The sequence below is a fragment of the Dermacentor andersoni genome, chromosome 6 (assembly GCF_023375885.2).
Source record: "Dermacentor andersoni chromosome 6, qqDerAnde1_hic_scaffold, whole genome shotgun sequence".
Lineage (NCBI taxonomy): Eukaryota > Metazoa > Arthropoda > Arachnida > Ixodida > Ixodidae > Dermacentor > Dermacentor andersoni.
The window spans coordinates 44,910,329-44,929,200 of NC_092819.1; the positions used below are offsets into that span (position 1 = coordinate 44,910,329).

The window sequence follows — 18,872 nt, forward strand, 5'->3', positions numbered from 1 at the left end:
TTGTACCACTTGCACCTGCTTTAGCTCTAGCCTGCCTTCCCACAGCAGTGATGGATGCATTGGGATGCTTTGATATTGATCAATAAGTTGGCTGCGGTGAAGTGCAACTTTACCTCTTTAGCCAGAGTGTGACTCAATCATTAGTTGCAACAAATTTTATGGTGCAATTACAGCTAAGGTTCTGCTATATTACCCGTTATTAAACTTGTAATCATTTGCTTCAGGAGATACGTTTCAGCAGTGCAACTGAAGCCAATCAGCGTTTTCTGTAAGGACCAGCTTCAGTTCAATATCGGCCCCCAAATTTTGATGCGAAATGCGCTTGCTTTCCTAGCCATTTAGGCAACAGCGCTTAATTAAGAAAGTCTATTGGGAAAATAAGTGACAGCTGAGTCGGTTGGCACTTTCGTGCATGGCTTGATAATATAAAAAAAAAAAAAACAGCAGCAACAACTATAACAGCAACAGAAAATCAATTTGGAACATTTGCAAAATTCTGTAAGCCCGCTTTGCTGTGTATATATATATATATATATATATATATATATATATATATATATATATATATATATATATATATATATATATATATATAATATGCCTTTTCTTCAACAATAAAAGATCTCTTTCACAGACTGCATTACTTGCGCTGGTGCGGTTCCCCTAGGAAAGAGTTTGACCACGAAGGCTTTTCGAATTCTGAAAATTTAATAGCGGTCACAGTTCGCACAGATGTGTTCCCCACATGTGTTCCCCGACGAGTCACATGAATCGGGAATCCGTTGTTACTTTCTTATTTGTTAATTTTACTACCAACGAACTGCTTTGATTTACGTAATACATCCAAAATAAAAGAAACAAGAAATGCTTTCAGCCGTTTAGTTAAGTTGTATTTGTGATAAGCCGGCAGTCTATTGTGAGAAGCGTTTACATTTTTCGAAAATCGCTTCTTTTTTTTACGTGCCGAAACCGAAACTTTTCCAAGCGTCACGCGCGTTTCCGCCGTTGAGAGGCGCTAGATGTCTTTCTCGTGCACCGCTTTTTTGCGAGTTTTGAACATCTGTCGCTGCCTCTGCGCGCGATGTACTACGGCTTATTTATATTTCGTGTATCAGGTGCGAACTTCTGATGAACGCTCTTGTTGTACGCAAGTGAGCACAGACCGTCGTCAGCACCTCCTGTAAATTTCCCACAAATCTTTTGTATCGGGCTTCCGATGCCGTTACAGATCAAAGAGACCGCTAGCCTTCACGGCACGAAAGGCGACGGTAAGGCATGTTTGTGTTGTGGCTTGACCGAAACTTATCGTAAACTTGTAATTTACAGCAGTGATACATTCACTCGCCAAGCTATTGGAAAAGGTCCACCGCCTCGAGGCGAAGAAGCGCGCGGCTCACAGCTGTCCTTCTTCAGGCAGGTGTCACGTTTTTTTTTTTTTTTATTTTCTCTCGCCGTAACGTTTCAAAATTTTGCATCCTTGTCGCTTATCCTCTTCTCGCTTTTCCTATTTTCGTGTGTATATAGAGCTCGGAGAGCACATCGCACTGGTGGAAGCCCAGTGTGCCTTGCTTGAGGAGCAACTGCGGTACGCGCGACAAGTTCTGGTTTTCTCCACTAAACCGAGGAGCCCTCCCGACGCATTTCCGGAATGCGCGTTTACCAAGTCCTCCAGCTACGACAACGACGATGTGTTTGACGAACCAGAAGACGCCCGGGCCCCTGTGTCCGAGCAGCGACCTGCAGCCCAAAAGTCGGCCCCAGAGATGAACACGGATGGCAGGAAAAGGACGTCGAGAAAAACGACTCCAAAGGTGCGCCGGGTTCAGGCTGTGTGTTCACTGCAGTTTACACACAGCCACGAGAGTGGTTAATCACTGATGGCTTCAAGCTGCTCTGTACACCGGTGATTGCGTTCAAATCTGTCATTTTTATTTTACATGACCATCATGGTGAGGAATACGTTTTGTTTGCAAGATTTGCTTTACCAGAATGAATGAGTATGTTTTTAGACATATGCAAGGATTATTATTATTCTGTCTAAACGCTATTTGTAAAGTACTGTCTTGCACAAGTGTATAACAGTGTATTAATGTGTTCATTGCTTTTCATGCCTCACCTTAGGTGCCTGAAGCTGCAGTGCCTGAGAAGCACTTGAGCCAGACTCGTCGAGCAAGGTCAACATCTGCTGTTCCACACACTGTTCGTTTTCCTGACCAAGTTTACCAGTGCAGACTCAATGTTGCAGATGTGCCATTCATCCTCAGCAAAGTAGGTGCACTTCTTTAGATATGGTTAGTCCCTTAGTACTTAGCCAATCACAGCCATAGACTTGTCTGAACATGCAGATGGTCACTCAGTGCTGTTGAACAGCAATGGTTCATACTACCTCTGGGTAGCAAGGATATATCAAGACAGAAAGCTGCGGTGATAATGCTAGTGCAGTGGGTCATCGCCTTCTTTAGTCTTTCTGTTCATGACATCTTTCATGATGTTAACCAGTGTTATGTGCTACACGACAGATTGCTACAATGGAATAGGCGAGAGCTTGCGCATGTGCTCTAAACTAATACCTCTGTATCAATAATTTGCCAGGCTAGCATCTTGGGATTTGGGGAACATTGTTGCAAGTGGATTGGCCTGTAGAAAGGTTGACTGGGGGCACTTTCTTCATGAATGTGTGCATGTTTCTTGATTTCAGTGCTTTTTATTAAAGGGTCCATGAAGCTTGGGCATGGGGCGCGCAATGAAAATATAGATGGAAAATTTGAATGAAAGCTTTTGTGCCTGTCTTCTCAGAGGAGTGACTCTCGCCGCCAGCAGAGATGACGTCGCACACTTTCCACTTGCAGCATACATATTGTCAGTAGTAATGCAAATGGCCTGTTTAGCAGCAGAGAGAATCTCTCATTTACCTGTGAAGGTCCACTCGGGGGCAGATCCAGATGCCTACTACACGTCTGTAACCAAATGGTTATGATTAGTTCTCATTTTCATCCCTTAATGCCTTTTTCATTGACACCTTGCAGGGAACCATGTGACCAGTTTGAAAACAGTTTACTGACATCGCTGGGCATGGTCAAACCTTGTAATAGCACTAAAACCTGTAAGGAGACGGAAAACGGAGGTACAAATCACACTTGACCTCTTTACTATTGAAAGAAATGTAGGCAAGCAAACAGAAACATTTTCGACATTTCCTTTGAAGTGGTTTCAGAAGTGCAGAGAAAGAAACAGTGAGAAAATCTTCATTTTCAAACTATACAAATGAGTGTCCACTGACATGGACATTAGTTGGATGCGTGGTAAAAATGAAAGAAACAATTTTACCCTTGCAGGCATAAGAAAACATTGCATTTCATGCACAAAACTCTCAAATTTGCTTTGCAATCTTTGTTCCTGCATCATATTGCATTTTCAATTTAAAAAAATTCTGGGAAGTGGTCATAACCATTTTCTCGTGTCGCCATCAGGCAGCTAGGCTGGCCTAGTCTTCTGAAGCTGCTGGTCTACTTTAATACTTATGTTTCCTGGCACTATATCGATTTGGGTTATGTCTGGTTAATGCTTTGACTACATCCTGCTTGAAAGACAGGAGATACCATACCTCTTTTTGTTGTAGGTGCAAAGCTGTTTCGTCACGACGGTATTCAACCCACGCTTTGCAGACAGCAACGTCGAGAAAATGTGGGAGCCTCCTAATGGCCCATTTCCTGGAGTTGACCTTTGTCCTAGCACATGAAATGTACCTTTCGATGAGGTCCATTCCCCTCATTTATTGATTACATTCTGATACACTTCCTAGGTACAGTACAAATTTCTTTTTCATTTCATCCTTCAACCAGCACTTGCATGAAGACATAGGGTCTATTCCGACAGCACTGGAAGAGTAATTTATGCCTTTATCTTTCCATTTGACCAGATACACATTTCTGTTCTCAGACACGAGGGAGTTCAGTTCTCCATGGTTTACTTTGCTGTTCATTGGGAAGGTTTACAGCAGCGCCCTCAGTACGGTTCGGATTTACTCTTCCATGCACAAACTTTTTCTCATGAAATAAGCAATTAGAAATCTCCAATGTGGTAAGATATTGATTCGTGAAAATATGTGACTACTGCACAGTTGTCTCCACAAGCTCTATTAGCACTGCTCTGCCTAGGCCACTGGCTTTCATGTCATCAGCGAGGACTGTGCATTTTAGTGTATATAAAAAAATATCAAGCACTAACCCATCTGAGGAGGTTGAAACAATATCCATGAGATAACGTGCTGCAAAACACGGAAAAAGACACACCAAGTCAACACACCCACAACTTGTGCCCACAAACGGGGCACCGAGTGCTCTACGTTCACAACTGCCTACAAATGTGGACACGATTTGAACACGTATGATTAATGACAATTTTGGCTTTCAGTGTGGTGGAATATTGTTAAGTGATTCAAAAAGGAGAGTGGCATAAATTTTACCCGCTGTATTCCATGTACAAGAAATATTATTTGCAAGAATTGGAAAAGCCTATGCATTGGTCGCCATGCATTGCATTAGTTGGTTTCCGCCAATTTGTTTGTTTTATATCAGCCGCTGAAGGCCACTTGTGCTGCCCTCTTTTGAAGCATGAGTAAAGCATACTCTTTGCGATAAAAGGCGCGAGTTTAAATGATGCTGAATGGTTTCGAGATCTATTGATACTGAAAGATGACTCATACCAGTGCAGATTCCTAACGTAGCAGTGCGGAGTAAGGGAGCACGTGTCTCTGAGTAAAGGAGGGAGAAGGGAAGGCTCCCTCCTTGCTGCCAGGCTGATTGCCTCGCTTGTATGAACAACCTTCTGCCCTCTGAAGGGACAAAATGGCAGGTGGGGAGGAAGTGATTAGCTTGCTTCCACAAAGGCGGCAGTTGCATTAGCCAGTTTCGTGCCCAACAAGAAGTAGGAGTGAGGGGTGCTTTGCTTGCCGCAGACAAAAATGGTTGCCCCTATGGCTTAAAAAATTTCACGTGCTGAAAAATTGCAGTCAAGGGAGGTGGAAGGGGTGGGGTGTGTATTAGTTAGTGGCTTTGGGGAGGGGGAGGACCCCCTCCCTGAGATCCTCCACAGGGTCCACTGATGGCTTTGGTTGTTTCCGCTGTATTTACTTGGTAGTATGCGTAAAACTGCTTCCAAAAATGCTATGCACAGCAAGAAGAAAGGATGGAAATACAGGAAAGTAGGAGGTAGGTTTGTGGTGTAAATTTGATGGCCCTTCAGCTCTGGTATGAGAGTAGGCAAGCAAGCAATGTTGCCTGTGTGCACTGGTTCAGGTAGTGGAAGAGAGCTGGGGTGAGAATAGCTTAGCTCCTTGCATCATCATCTTGCAGCATTGCATTTGCTCCTATTGCGGTTATTACTAAACCCTTTTTAAAATATCCTGTAGTAGTATGCTCCCTGAAACAGTATAATGTAAAGGTTGTTTGCTTGATTATATTTGTTTCTCATTATCTACAATTTACGGCTCATAGAGCCAATGATAGCATGGGTGGAACAGCACATGGGTCATTGACAAAGTTGAAGTATGAAACGGAATACCATCAGAATAGAATCATTACATTATCTCGACCATGGATGGCATTTTACAACGTCTAGTTTACAAACACGATTTATAGCAGGGCCTGGTGAGGGGCCCTCTAAAGATTGACATGTTTCATGTTTGATGCTAAACTGTGGCAAGTACATAGCAGTACAATTGAAATGTGCTGAGAAGAACAAGTCGTACGTAGAACATCACTGTTGCACACAGCTGCCATAGGCCAAGGAGCAGGTGTCTCTTGAACCATGAAAATGTTCATAGAGTTCAGCATATTGCCAGAACACGCACACTTTTGTTGCGTAAAAATCAAACTATGAAATTTTTGTTAACAGTGCCAGTCAAACAATGTACTGCATTACTTTTGCCTTGTTTCAGAGCACTTCAGCGAGTCACTCACTCCCTGCGAATCTTCAGAACCTTGTGTCTCTCCTGAAGAAGGCCAAGCCACAGAGTGTGGGGCAGGACTTTGCAGATGGCACACATCGAAATGTTTGTGTAGTAGGGAAAACGGGCTTGCCCAGGAGCAACAGTGAGATTGACTTGCGTGCGGCATCTCAACCTGATGCTGCTAGCAGAGACCTTGTGCAACTAATGCAGTGAGTTTGCTTCTTTTTCACTTGAGCTATTAATGAATATCCAGAAATTTTTTAACTTAGAAAAAAAAAAGGCTTTATGGGAGAAGTTCTTAAAATTTTTTCTAAGTTGACCAGAGGTATAATATGTAAAGGACACACAGATACATAAATAGTCCCACACTTTCTGAAAAAGATATCACGTAGCGGTGTGTGCTGTTGCAAGGTGTACTCTGATACTGCAACATATCGTGCTCTGTGTTAGGATCTTCCATAATGTTGTTGCATAGAAAGCGTCAAGGGAAAGACTTCGTACAAGTAAGTGCATGTGTAGCTCTGCCTCATAACAAATAACCCATGCAAGGTAATGTCACAGTCATCTTCACCACTACGGTAGACTTCTTCGTCAAAGGCAATAACTGTTCTGTAACAATATTTTTGCATACCTTTAGCACATCAGGCACTCCGTGCCCCCTTCCCCTCCTCCCTTTACCATTCTGGACACGGACCCACTTACAGGCTGTAAAGTTCCTACTATGTACTGTCAAACCTTGATATAACAAATTGATGAAGGCTAAAATGAAAGTAAATCTAAGATTTCTTTCGTCGATATCAGTGTGTAACGAGTATATGCTTATAACGAAGATATTTTTGTATCGGATGCAACTTTCTTACAACTAGATTTGACTGTACCACCACTACTACTACTACTACTACTATTACTATTACTACTATTACTACTGTTACTACTGCTGCTACTACTACTACTACTACTACTTGTAACGACGACTATTATCATCATGCTAGGTTGGCACAGTAAGTAGATGGTCACTCATGCTCACTCACCAGTTGTTTTTTCAGGCTATTTTCAATATTGATAGAACAGCGGCACAGATTGTGTTAAAGCGGTCATTTGCACCATCCTGCTTCAAAACGGCATATTAGCAGAACATTGCACCAAGCCTGCGCCACATATGGAGCATTAGAACAAAAGTCTCCTTCAGTTGATACTGCTTCGGTAGTAGAAATGAAACCTAAAGCATGCCGCTGTCGTCATGATCATGCTGAAAGGCAACAGAGTGCCCATAGCCATGGCATAGCTGATCGCGTTACATTATCATTAGCCGATTTTGCACTTTTGTTTCATTTCTCTTCTGCTGGTGTTTCAAGCTGCTGCCATTGTACGAGCTTTCTGTATGTGCCATTTGTGCTGCCGTTCGATATTCCTCGTACTAGCATGGCCTGAAGCTTGCGCAAGGAGGATGTCAGATCATAAAGAAGCCTCAGATAATGTCTGGCCACACATTATTTAGGGTAGTTCTTGGTGGTGCCGCTTTAAAATTATCTTGCAATGCATGTTCTAAACTTCTGACGTAAAATTTGCTTATGAGGGGGGACCTTCCTTGCAGCCTTGCGTGATCGCAAAAGCAGACTCCATGGTTTAAATTTAAGCAGCTTTCACATGTACCATGGTGTAGTTATGTAGGAGAGCTAGTTTACATTAGAGGAAACCTGTGTTGTAGAGAAGACGAAAGCGGCAGCTCCCAATAACTTCAGTTTAGTTGTGCATGTCCTGCGGTATGGTCTTGTTGACATGCCCTAGTTCTGCAAACTTCTTTTTCTTGCTGTCTTGGAGTGCGCCGAATGCACAATGGCTGTTGCAAGTCTAAATGGTAGAAATGGCTTTATACCGTTATAAATCCACAGGCAAAATCAGTGTATCAATAATGAATGAGACTAGTAGTTTGGTAGCATGTTGTGCTTGAATGCCTCATTGATGCACATAAAGCTGGCTGTGCTATACTGTTTGACTATATCAGTTAAAATTCAGACTACCTGGTACATATATGTGTGTTGGATGCTGCAAAAAACTGCTTGTCGCTGTGTCAGATCAGATTTTTGGCCGCACCAAGGCCTGTGCTAAAAGGGGAAATGGCTGTTCCACCACTGACTCAGTGGCACTCACGTGCGCTCACTCATCGGCACTCACTCATGTGCCTACTCGTGCTCGCACGTACTCGCCACCGCTCACTTACGTCCGTGCTCACTTTCATCTGCACTTACTGACACCCACTAATGCTCATAATCATGTTTACTCGCATACATCAGCACTCGCTCGCGTTCATACTCAAGCCTACTCTCACTCGCCGACAGTCTGTCACATCCATACTCACGTCCACTCAGTCAGTGTCACTAACTTTCATTTTCATACTGATGTCCACTAAAGTTCACTGAAACTCATTCCCATTCCTACTAAAGTCCAAGCACACATTTCACCACTCACTCACACTTCATCTTATGTCTGCATGATCACTGTGGAACAAGTATGAGTCATTGTAGTCATGTGCGAGAACGCCAACCTATGACTACTAGTACCACTGCTACTAGCAATGAACAAACTTGTCCAACAAAACCCATTGTTGCAGGTGTCCTTGGCAAGCATAATTTATGGAAATACCAAATGAAATGTGTTGTGAGGTGCACCATTGACCCCTAAGGTAACACAGTATAAACGAGAAGTCCTTTCTCAGCCTATGCGCCTTTTAAATGCACGCTCCCATGATAATTCTCAGTGGATGCAATGCATAATGGCCGTTAGCAGGATTGTGTTCAATCTATAAACATGTGGAGGCACTAGGGATTGGAGATTAACTTGTTTATTCCATTAACAATTAGTCACTCATCATTTTAACCTTCATTTGATTTTTATGCAAGGTCTTTCATAGATTGATCGGTTAAACAAAATTTTAGGAGGGCACTTTTAAAATGCTTGAAACACAGTTATGTACTTCTGTAGGACCATATCTTAATGTTTGAGAACAGGAACCAAGTTTGAAACACAAGTGTATAAAAATTTGATAAAGTATTATCTTTAACTTGTTAAATGCTACGGAACTATTAATTATTAAAGACTAAGGAACTATTATATCAGAGGCTAAATACAGTAGGTAGTAGTGGCTTTTCAAAAAATAAACAATATATGTTTTATAAAATGGCACTTTGTGCAGGATTACATAAGATACATGGCACTAGTGAATCCCTCTACAGTACAGTTAAACAAGATGTAAGAAAAATGGCAAACATGAAAGGTGAAGTCCAACTGAAGTATGCAAGAAATCGCAATATGTGCAGGGGAAAAGAAAATTACTGGTTTAGGACTTTAAAACCCATGGTCTTTTCTACAGAGCGAAGGAATGCCAATTGGCTGGGATGTTTGGGTAAAACTGACACCTTCTTTGTGGGCCACACAACCAGCATGAGAGAATAGATGTTCGGACGCCAAATGTTTGCTGGAATCGACATGCACTTCATTGCTATGTTAAATACATGCTCCAAACTTGCGTGCGTGCTGTGCCATGTCTTTAGTGGACTGGGAGTGGCACGACGACCAACTGGGTTGTTATAGTATGCCTTGAACTGTGAGGGCATTTCAAGTCGGTCGACGTGGTGGTGCATGGGCCAGAGAGGGGAAGCGCTCAGCTCGATATCTCTCGTAAAAGTAGTCGGCAGTCGCTCAAGTACAGCCGCACGGTTACTGCTCGTGCGCCGCCATTCCAGTACGATTTCAAAATTTTCACGCCACTCCTATCAAACTCTTGGAAACGGTTAATCGAACAGGTCTAATCGATTAAGTCAATTAAATAAAAGGTAGACATCGATTAAGAATAATCGTTTTACGGGATACTTTTAATTGATTAATCATTCATCGATGTTACCAACCCTAGGAGGCACTGGTTGCATTGGCCTCTTCAATGTCAAGAAGAAAAACCAAAGCAATACTAAGCCGGGCTTCCCCACATTCCAGTAAAAGTGACATCTACTTTCATTGTAAAAAGCCCAGACTTGGAGCTGCAGCCGACGCTATGACGAGGTTTGCAACATGCTCAGCGGTAAAATTGGACAGTGGTGCAATGTACAGCTGCAGAGCGTTGAATGCCACAATTGCCTCTCACGTCAAAGCTCTTTACTAGTTAGCAGACTCTTCATTACAGCTACTGTCGTCGACCTTCATCTCCATCTCCTCCTTGATGGCCTCAACAATGTTGTCAGTTCCAAGCACAGATCATCATGTTGGTTGAAAGTGGGGGGGACGGTTACCGTAGCTACTGCGATGTCTGTACCCTCCGGCATGGTGGCGGTGCCGCTATGTGCGTTTGCCATAAATCAACCAATCAGCTTGTAGATGCTTATATTCCTTTGTTATACAGGTTATTTTATTGTAAAGGCATTCGACTGTATCAATGAATGGTTTAATGAGCATGTGACGAACTGAAAAGATACTGCAGCCAGTGGGAGTGCTTTTGTAAGAAGCATTCTGTCTGTGTATTGACAGTGCCATGCCGTAGTGTTAGGATTTGGAGAGAAAGTACCCCTGGGCATAAAGTTACTACAAAAATTACTAGAGGAAAATCTAGCGCTGCAAATCATTTAGCTACCATGGGAACTATGGTTATAACCTGGGTTGGCTTAATCTTCATGCTTGTTGCTTCAAACATTCTTGTGGCATTATTCATTGCACTTTATCTTTCTAATTTCCAAGCAATCATATATTTCTTTGCACATACATAATCATTGCGAATTGTTGTATATATAACACAATATTTTGCTTAATATTATCAATTTGCAGTCACATATTCATTTGAAGCCAGAAGTACAAAGTATAGGCAAATTCATGTACTGCTCTTTATATTCCCATGCTGACCGAACCGCCACGCTTGCAGTTCCTGTAGGCACCAACGCCAGAGTTGCTGCTAGTACATTTTTCTAGTAAACTCTATGGCCTCTCGAAAAATAACGTCCAGGCGTGTTAAGGCCCTCTAGCAATTCCAAGTTTTCTCTGCTCTATTTTTTTTTATTCACGGCCATTGATGAATGTTTGGGGACAATAGCTTACCATCAGAAGCAGCAGAGCTGTGAAGGTACTATACCTAGCTCTCTCAGCTTGTGGCCTCACTATTGTTAATGTTGTGTGAGCACATTAACAGTCTTCAAATGATGATTGCACCGCGCTCACAAGGTGTTCGTTGTGCTGCCTACTTTTTTTTCTGATTGCTGCTTTTGGTTTTTGCAGCCAAGGGGAGCAGCTGTTGAAGCAGTTGAATCAAGCCCAAATGCCTGGCACGCGACACTCTCTAAAGTGCCAGTGCCGGCGGCTAATCAGCCGCATTCAGGCCAGAATGGCAGACATTGGGAAACCAGAGGTATGTTGAGCATTACTGGACGCATTTTGCTTTGTTCTCTTTAATGTTAGCGATGGTGTTTATATAAGTGAAAGTGTTACTGGTAGGGCTATAAACAAAACCTCCTTGTACTATTTGTATGCAACTAGAATAAATGCTGGAAGAGCATTGGATGTAGAGCCCTACACAGCTGGATCAAATCACTGAGAGTTAGGAATGATTCATACATTGTTCATTAATTCGAGTTAATCAAACAACTATGAGAAGTTTGATTGGCTCACTGTGGTTCTGATGCTGTGTAAAACTGCCTAATTCAATTGTCCAAGGATTCCATGGTCACAGCCTTTGTTCTGGCATGATTCCATGTCATGCTACTGAAATTTTTGACCTCACGAGTTTCAGCAGCGTATAGTGAATTAGATTTGAGTCATTTGTTAATTAATTGACAAGCAAAAAACTTTTATTGTGCTTCATATATTGCCTCAGGTCATGACTCCACCTTTTTCATTACACAGAACATTGTGTCTGTGCCTTCTTCATAAAGCCTGCAATGATGATCTACATATGTACAGTAGAACCTTATTGATACAATCCTGCTTCGTAAGATTTCCCGGCACCAATGTTTGCGATTGAGAACACAAAAATGACCCACTACAGTTAAGCATCCTTCTTGCCAGTTCATATGTTCCTGGAAGATATGCCGAACTGCTATCATAACATACATTTTCCGGTCGCTAGATCACTTGTAAACAAGAAAAGGCGTGAGGCACGTGTGATTGAGAACAGTAGTCGCCCGCTGCAGCAGCGGCGCTGTCTGTTTCTTATTATGGTACCAGCAAATTTCCTCCCGGATCATCACATATTGCCACCAACCCTACTGCGATAAGCATCTTCAGCTATCTGTTTCACAGCGCGTGGAGGTTAGTGCCATTGACAGCGTACTGCGCGCTATTACTAATAGGCGGTAACGTGAACACACTGCCGTTACTTGCTGCAGGCGGCATGAAGTGACTGTCGTGTTTCACTCTCGTGGCATCGCAGGCATCGTATTCTGGTGCTGTCCACTAGCCTATTTCATTTCGGTGTCCCGTTGCCATCTTAAAACGCTACACAATAGGAAAGTGACAATGTACGTCTCTGGTTGCTCGGGCACCACCAGTTCGACGCATGTTGGCGTCTCACACCACCTACAACGATTTGCGCTGAGTGGGTATATCAAAACTTCCAGCCAAACCGCTCCGCTAGAAGAAGCTGCTGGCCCAGGTCAAATTCAAGGAGCGCAAATGTAAGCTTGCCAAAGCTGGAAAAATGAAGGAGTGCCTCTCGCCAATTGGGACCCCACCAGCTCGGCACGCGTCAGCGTCTCACAATGTTTCACATTACGTAGGTGTCAACAACAGTTGAAACTGCCAAATTTTCTTGTAACGTTTGGTCGTACATTTACGCGGTTAGTATGTTTTCTTTTTTTTTTTTTTTTTTTCTCTCATTGCTTTTTTTGCAAAATGTACGGATGAGGTTGATCTGTACAAGTTGCCGTCAGACTTGTATATCACTCAGTAGTGATCATTGCCACCAAGTTTGCAGCCCAGTGATAAAGTGCACGCTTGGTGTGCACTCCAATCTGTAGAAGTGCTAGTAGTATGTACACATTGTTGCTTCGCCACAGTATTCGACAGTGGAACCCACATTATGCACAAACACAACATGAAGCAATCAATTATTTTTCAGGGTAAATACTTCTACCTCTGCCTGTGTGGCTCAGACTACTGAGAATCTGCAAGGTCTGCTGTCTAAACCTAGCTTAGTTTACCGTATGTACTCGAATCTAACACACACTTTTTTTCTGATGAAACGGGTCCAAAAATTACATGCGCATTAGAATCGAGTATGACCCTAAATATGCGTTACCATATCGCCATCGGCATTTCAAAATGGCCGCCTCATACGTGCTTCAAGTCTAGCTGCCGTAGCATCCTCCATGTGCTGCAGTAGGTGTGCTTAAACAGTGCTTCCTTTTGCTTAGGTTAGTGTACCGCATATCTTCCCGTTTTCTGCGTTTGCTGCTCTATCAGCATGGAAGTGCCACCTGCAAAGACATGCCGAGTTCATCACAATATGCCGCAATTAAAAGGAAAGCGATCACATGTGCGGAGACGGACGGAAATCGGGCCGCATCAAGGGCGTTTGGAGTCCCCGAAACTTGCGTGCGAGACTGGCGCAAACATGAGAGGCGTTCTAAACCGGCGGCTGCTACGTACAGTGTGGCTGCGTGGTCCATATCTTGAAAGCAATCTGCGGTGGAGACAAGAGTCTACGTATCTAGGCGCGCCGCGCCATGTTTTCGTCGCTTAGTTTGCGTTGAAGCGAGAGGCCGCACAAAGATCAATTCCCTCGCTCTTGCTACCGCACTTCCTCGCTCCAGTGTTTTGATAATTACCACGGTCATTGAGTGAGACGTATTCACGTTTGCTTGTGCGCGCGTGACGCTATGCTTGGTAATTTAGGTAGTAAGCGAATGTTTGAAATTTTATGTGGCCGATAAAACTACCGTATTTACTTGCATAATGATCGCACCGTCTTATTAAAAAAAATTGATGCAAATTCAGGGGTGCGATCATTACGCCGGTTAAATTTCCCACGAAAAGAAACATTCTATTTTTTCATCCCGCATTTGCTGCGGGATGACAAGCAGCTGGCTGCCGCTGTCGGTGCGTGCCACCAAAACAAAAACGGCGGCCAGCGGAGCAAGCGGAATGCGCTGAACGCGATTATTTTTCTTCTCGTGAGTACATTACGTGCATTGAAACAGTTTCTTACGTATCAGTAATGAATAATATCGTTAATATCTGCAAGTTTGCGACAATAACGTAGCTATGTCCACTTTGAGGGGACAGAAACAGAGATGGGCATGCTTAGCTGCCAGTGACATAGAAACACATGGCGGGCATGCTGTGGGAACTGCGGCATATGTCCTCACTGCTATCCTAATACGGCACGTTTCTGCTAAGGGTAGGCGAATATCTTAGCTGCATTACAAGCATATGAATAGGGTACACTTCTAACATATCAGTGTAAATGTGGCCACTATCGTTGCCACTCGCAATTTGTTGCGTGCCCACAAGTGCAGACGAGAATCGAAAGGCGCCCTTTATGTTGTTGTTGTTGACCAAAACCATTATGAAGTCTACAAATAATAAAGCCGAGGCAAGTTTGGTTGTAGCTTTTCTTTTTTTCATGGAAGTGCGGAAAGTGATAAAAGGAATGAAATGGGGCATCTGCTTAAGAATGTTGGGTACGTGCAGACCGCTTGGTATGTCTTCAAGAATCGTTCGCGTAACATTCGACAGATGGTAAGCGCGATCATCATTAGCTAGACTTGGCACACAACATATCGCTGCAACAAGTTCAATACATGGGAAAGAAAAAAGTCTAATTTTGACGACAAATTTCAGGGGTGTGATCATTACAAGAGTGTGATCATTATGCAAGTAAATACAGTACTATCCTTACTTCTTGTATAGCTGTCTACTAATTTGCTGTCGTAATCGATGCTTCACCTTTTGGACGAAACTGCAATTTCTTTTATTTATTGCAACTTTATTGCATTGGGAGTAAATCTTTGTTTTTCCCAAATGAGAGAATGTTGTATTTCTGTATGAAAGAATGAGGTGCACAGTACTGTAAAGGACTTTTCCATGTTTAGTTCAGGGCAAATGGGTGCATGTTACAATCGAGAGCATTTTTTTTCCCTGTTTATTTTGGTCGCGCAATATGGGTGAACGTTGCAATCGAGGGTGCATTAGAATCAAGTAAATACGGTAAGTCATTTTAATGTTAACACACCTGCCACCCAATAATACTTTTACATGTGAGTAGGGTATGTTGAGAAACCCCCAAAATAGGGTCTGTTGTTGCTGAAAGCATATGAAAGTTATTAATAAAAAAAAACTAGTTACAAAGTTCCCAATAAATAAACATGTGGTAATGATGTAGGATCCCATGCAATATGTGCTGTCCTACCGAAATAACCCATAAGGTTCCTTGTGATCATATGGGGTTATTTTATATACAGCATATGGGGCTTGCATGGACCTTTTTATGTATTGGGGAGTGCTCTTAGCTTAGCATTTCAGGTCTCATTCTACGCCCCCGTGTTTCCTCTCATTACTGTCCCACTCATGGCTTTAAAGGGACGCAAAGTGTCCCCTTAAAGAATGTTAAGCTAGGCTGTATTCATATAACATTTCTAGAATGCCAATAAGCTCACTCTCGTCCCGAGTAAAAGCTGTTTACATTAGGAAACACGGAAATGGGTGCCGAAACCACTCTGAAGTTTCTAAGCCAGCTTCGCATAGCATCATAAATTTCGACAGCATTTCCTTGTGTTTTCTTAGGTAACTGTTTGTCAATAAAGAAAGCTTACGTTGCATTTTGAACAAAACCAACACGAAGCCTAGAAAGTTTTGGAAACTTTCTCTACCCTAAAGTTGCCGAAGTACGAGAAAATACAGTTGACTTCCTTCAAACGGAACTTGGGAAATTGGTTCCATTTATCAGGAGTTCCATTTGCAGAGAGACAAAGCTGAACACAATTGCATGAATACAAAACCAACCAACCATGTGCATGGTGTTTTGTTTAAGAGGCAGTTCCGTTTAAGCTATTTCCATTTATCGAGATTCCACTGTATACTGTGAAATTTGTGACATGACACCAATGTACCAGCGTTACGGCTCGATTGTGAAATTCAAAAATGGGAAGCTGGGCCTTCATTTTCTGCCTTAGTGATAAACTTTGTGTGCCATGGGCATGAAAATAGTTTTGAAAGGGTACCTTAACTGTCTAAACTGATTTCGTGTTGTTCATTGCAATTTAAGAAACTGAAATTTTTTTTCTGTTTAGCTCTATAACTTGCATTACTCATGCTTTGATTTTTTTTACAGACTGGTTTCTCAAATAGCACAGGAGCGAAGTTGACACACAAAAGAAAGGGCACTGTAAAGCCAAGGTCGGCTTCTACATCCTCTCACGTTGGCGACACTTTCAATCGCGTTTTTATGCGAGAGTTGAGGAGGATTCAGAGCCACCTTGAAGAACAGATATGAACTGCATCTGAGACAAAAACCACGAAACCATACCTTTTGACAGCGATTCTCTGATCTCACATTCAGAGCTCGTAGTTTGTGCCATTGCTTTTGTATATTTGTAGGCTTGTACAGGCTTGTCAAATCTGTACATCCATGGTCAAAAGTATGTGAACCAGGGTTTCTGTGAAGAAAAGCATAATTCTTTTGGTGCCTTGGGACTTGAAACTAAAGGCTGCAGTTCAGGCTTGGCATTGCAAACATCGTAGTGCATTTGTCAATTTCAGCTCACCAATCCGAGTTGCCAGGAAACTTTTTTTTCACCTCAGATATGGTCCACATACTTATGGTCATGGGTGTACATACTGCTGGCCCTGTGATCACTAGTAAGAATGTCACCTGATTTGCCTGGACCTGTCAAAATGCCCTGCTATTGGATGGCGAGTAAATGGTCCACTACTTTTCTAAGTGCCATTTTATCATACTGTTTAGTAACTCGCACTTGCGTGCTGCACTGTCACCTTCTTTGGTATTTGAAAAGAGCACAGACATGAAAAGATGAGAACGTTGTTTTCTTGCTGGGAATAATAAATATTCTGTTGCTTGTGTAATGCTGTTAATGTAGTTTCCGAGGACATGCCCTATATTTTATTGCACCAAGCTTTCTTCCCGTGTTGTAGTTCTAATTTCTGGAAGTCTTGAGATGGAATGAGATGATGCATGAGTAAATGAGCTTTGTTAGCTGTAGCTTTGGAAAGTTAAAAGGTAATCCTTTGATAACTTGATCATCTAGAAAACAAGGTGGCGTTGCTAGACGTGCAGCAGCCTGTGAAGCCAAAATTGCATTGGAGAAAAATTGTTAACAAAGCTTAGTTATAAACTGCATTGGAAAAAATTGTTAACAAAGCTTAGTTATTGCTCATTGGCAAATTTTGTAAAGTAAATCGCAGTGAATGCTCCCGTAGGCAGTGTTCTCAGGATGAAAGTGGTACTCTACTTCAAATGCCGTCTCTCCCTTATTTCCTTCGGTTGCTCCTTTCCTCATCTGCCTGGAAAGTGTGAGCCACTTGTGCTGTTATCGATCTCAGTTGACTCTGATTGGCTCAATAAAATGAAATGGAAGTGTTAGATTGAAACGTGGGGTGCATTAATTCCATTGATGGCATTTTCACATGTAGTTGGTCGAGTGCAAACACAATATGGGCAGTAGAAATGTTGTGGTGCTGTTGAATACTTATTGCTACTGTGAAGTGTTATGCTGAACTGTACATCTCGCAAGAGTGATGTTGAGCATGCTCAAGAGTACAGTCTCTGATTGGCTCGTTGTGGGTAGTCTGCGCTATTATGGTGCTCTTTGGGGACATAGAATGGACTTGCAGACATAAAAAAAATTTGTTAGAGCTTTCTTTAGTGTTCTAACATGCCAGAATGAAATGCAAATGGCAAGAAACAAAGTACTGTGGCATTAGTAAATGCTTAATTACTTGAAACTGCAATGTGTGGCAGTACCGTGCATGGGCACTGAAAGCCCTGAGGCTCCCGGACTAAGCATCTGTGAAGAGATTGTTCCAGTGTCGCTGACATTGGTGAATGTATGCAGGAAAGTGAAACTTCATGATAGTTCTGTCATATTTGCATTTCATTCCAGCATGACAGCAAAATGTGTGTGCCATATTTCTGCATGTCACTGGCAGATTGTCTTTCAATGTGAATGCTTTAGTTGACTCTGTGACTAAAATTCTGCAAGTATAAAAGTGCATCCATATGACAGGCAGTTCCTTAGACAGCTGTTCTGCAGCTCATCTGGTTGGGAAGAGCATTCACATGACGAATGAAGCAAGCAGAGGTTGCAGCCAGAAAAACTCTACAACTCTAGACCCCACATCATCCACAAATGCTAGTAGCAGAGCCACAGAATACCTTTACTGAGTGTGGCGGGAACCTATGCCAAATAAATTAATGTCAAATTCAATTAAGCTTCAGCGGAAGCTCTTGGAAAGCAAAAAGAAAAGTGCTTCGATCCAGATTTGGCCATATTTGTATAGGAGCTGCAACCCCAACCAGGCAGCCCAAAATTTAAAGAATAACAAAGGTTGACAAAAATTTGGAGAACAAGACAAAGCATGCCTGCTCTTAAATTTGGAGCACATGGGGTGTCTGGATGTTGCAGTGAAAAGCTTTAAAGCAGCAGATGGATCGTATGGAGGACGAGTGTACTATAACCAAAGGTGTACTGCAAAATTGAGCCTGCGCAACGGTGACAGCAGCAGTGGTGAAAAACTAGATAGGCGCCAGATGTGTTGTATGCATTGGTGAACAAACAAATGCATTATGAAAACGACAGCATTTTGTGTTAAGGTGATAAGGGATCACGAATAGACGGAAAATGGTGCTTGAATGGCCTAACCTGATGCAAGAGCCATGCCTTTTCAAAATTGAGGGGGGGAGTATGGCCCTTAGGTGAGTGTATACAAT

General features: G+C 42.5%; 1 protein-coding gene across 1 annotated transcript; it reads left to right on the forward strand.

Annotated features, from left to right (window-relative positions):
* The first annotated feature begins 1,016 nt into the window (after positions 1–1,016).
* LOC126522016 (uncharacterized) lies at positions 1,017–17,525 on the forward strand. Its single transcript, XM_050170790.3, has 7 exons — positions 1,017–1,268; positions 1,327–1,413; positions 1,525–1,811; positions 2,122–2,268; positions 5,939–6,159; positions 11,207–11,336; positions 16,257–17,525. Exons 1-7 carry the CDS (start codon positions 1,217–1,219, stop codon positions 16,416–16,418), a joined length of 1,086 nt encoding a protein of 361 aa, XP_050026747.1. The 5' UTR covers positions 1,017–1,216; the 3' UTR covers positions 16,419–17,525.
* Positions 17,526–18,872: the final 1,347 nt, after the last annotated feature.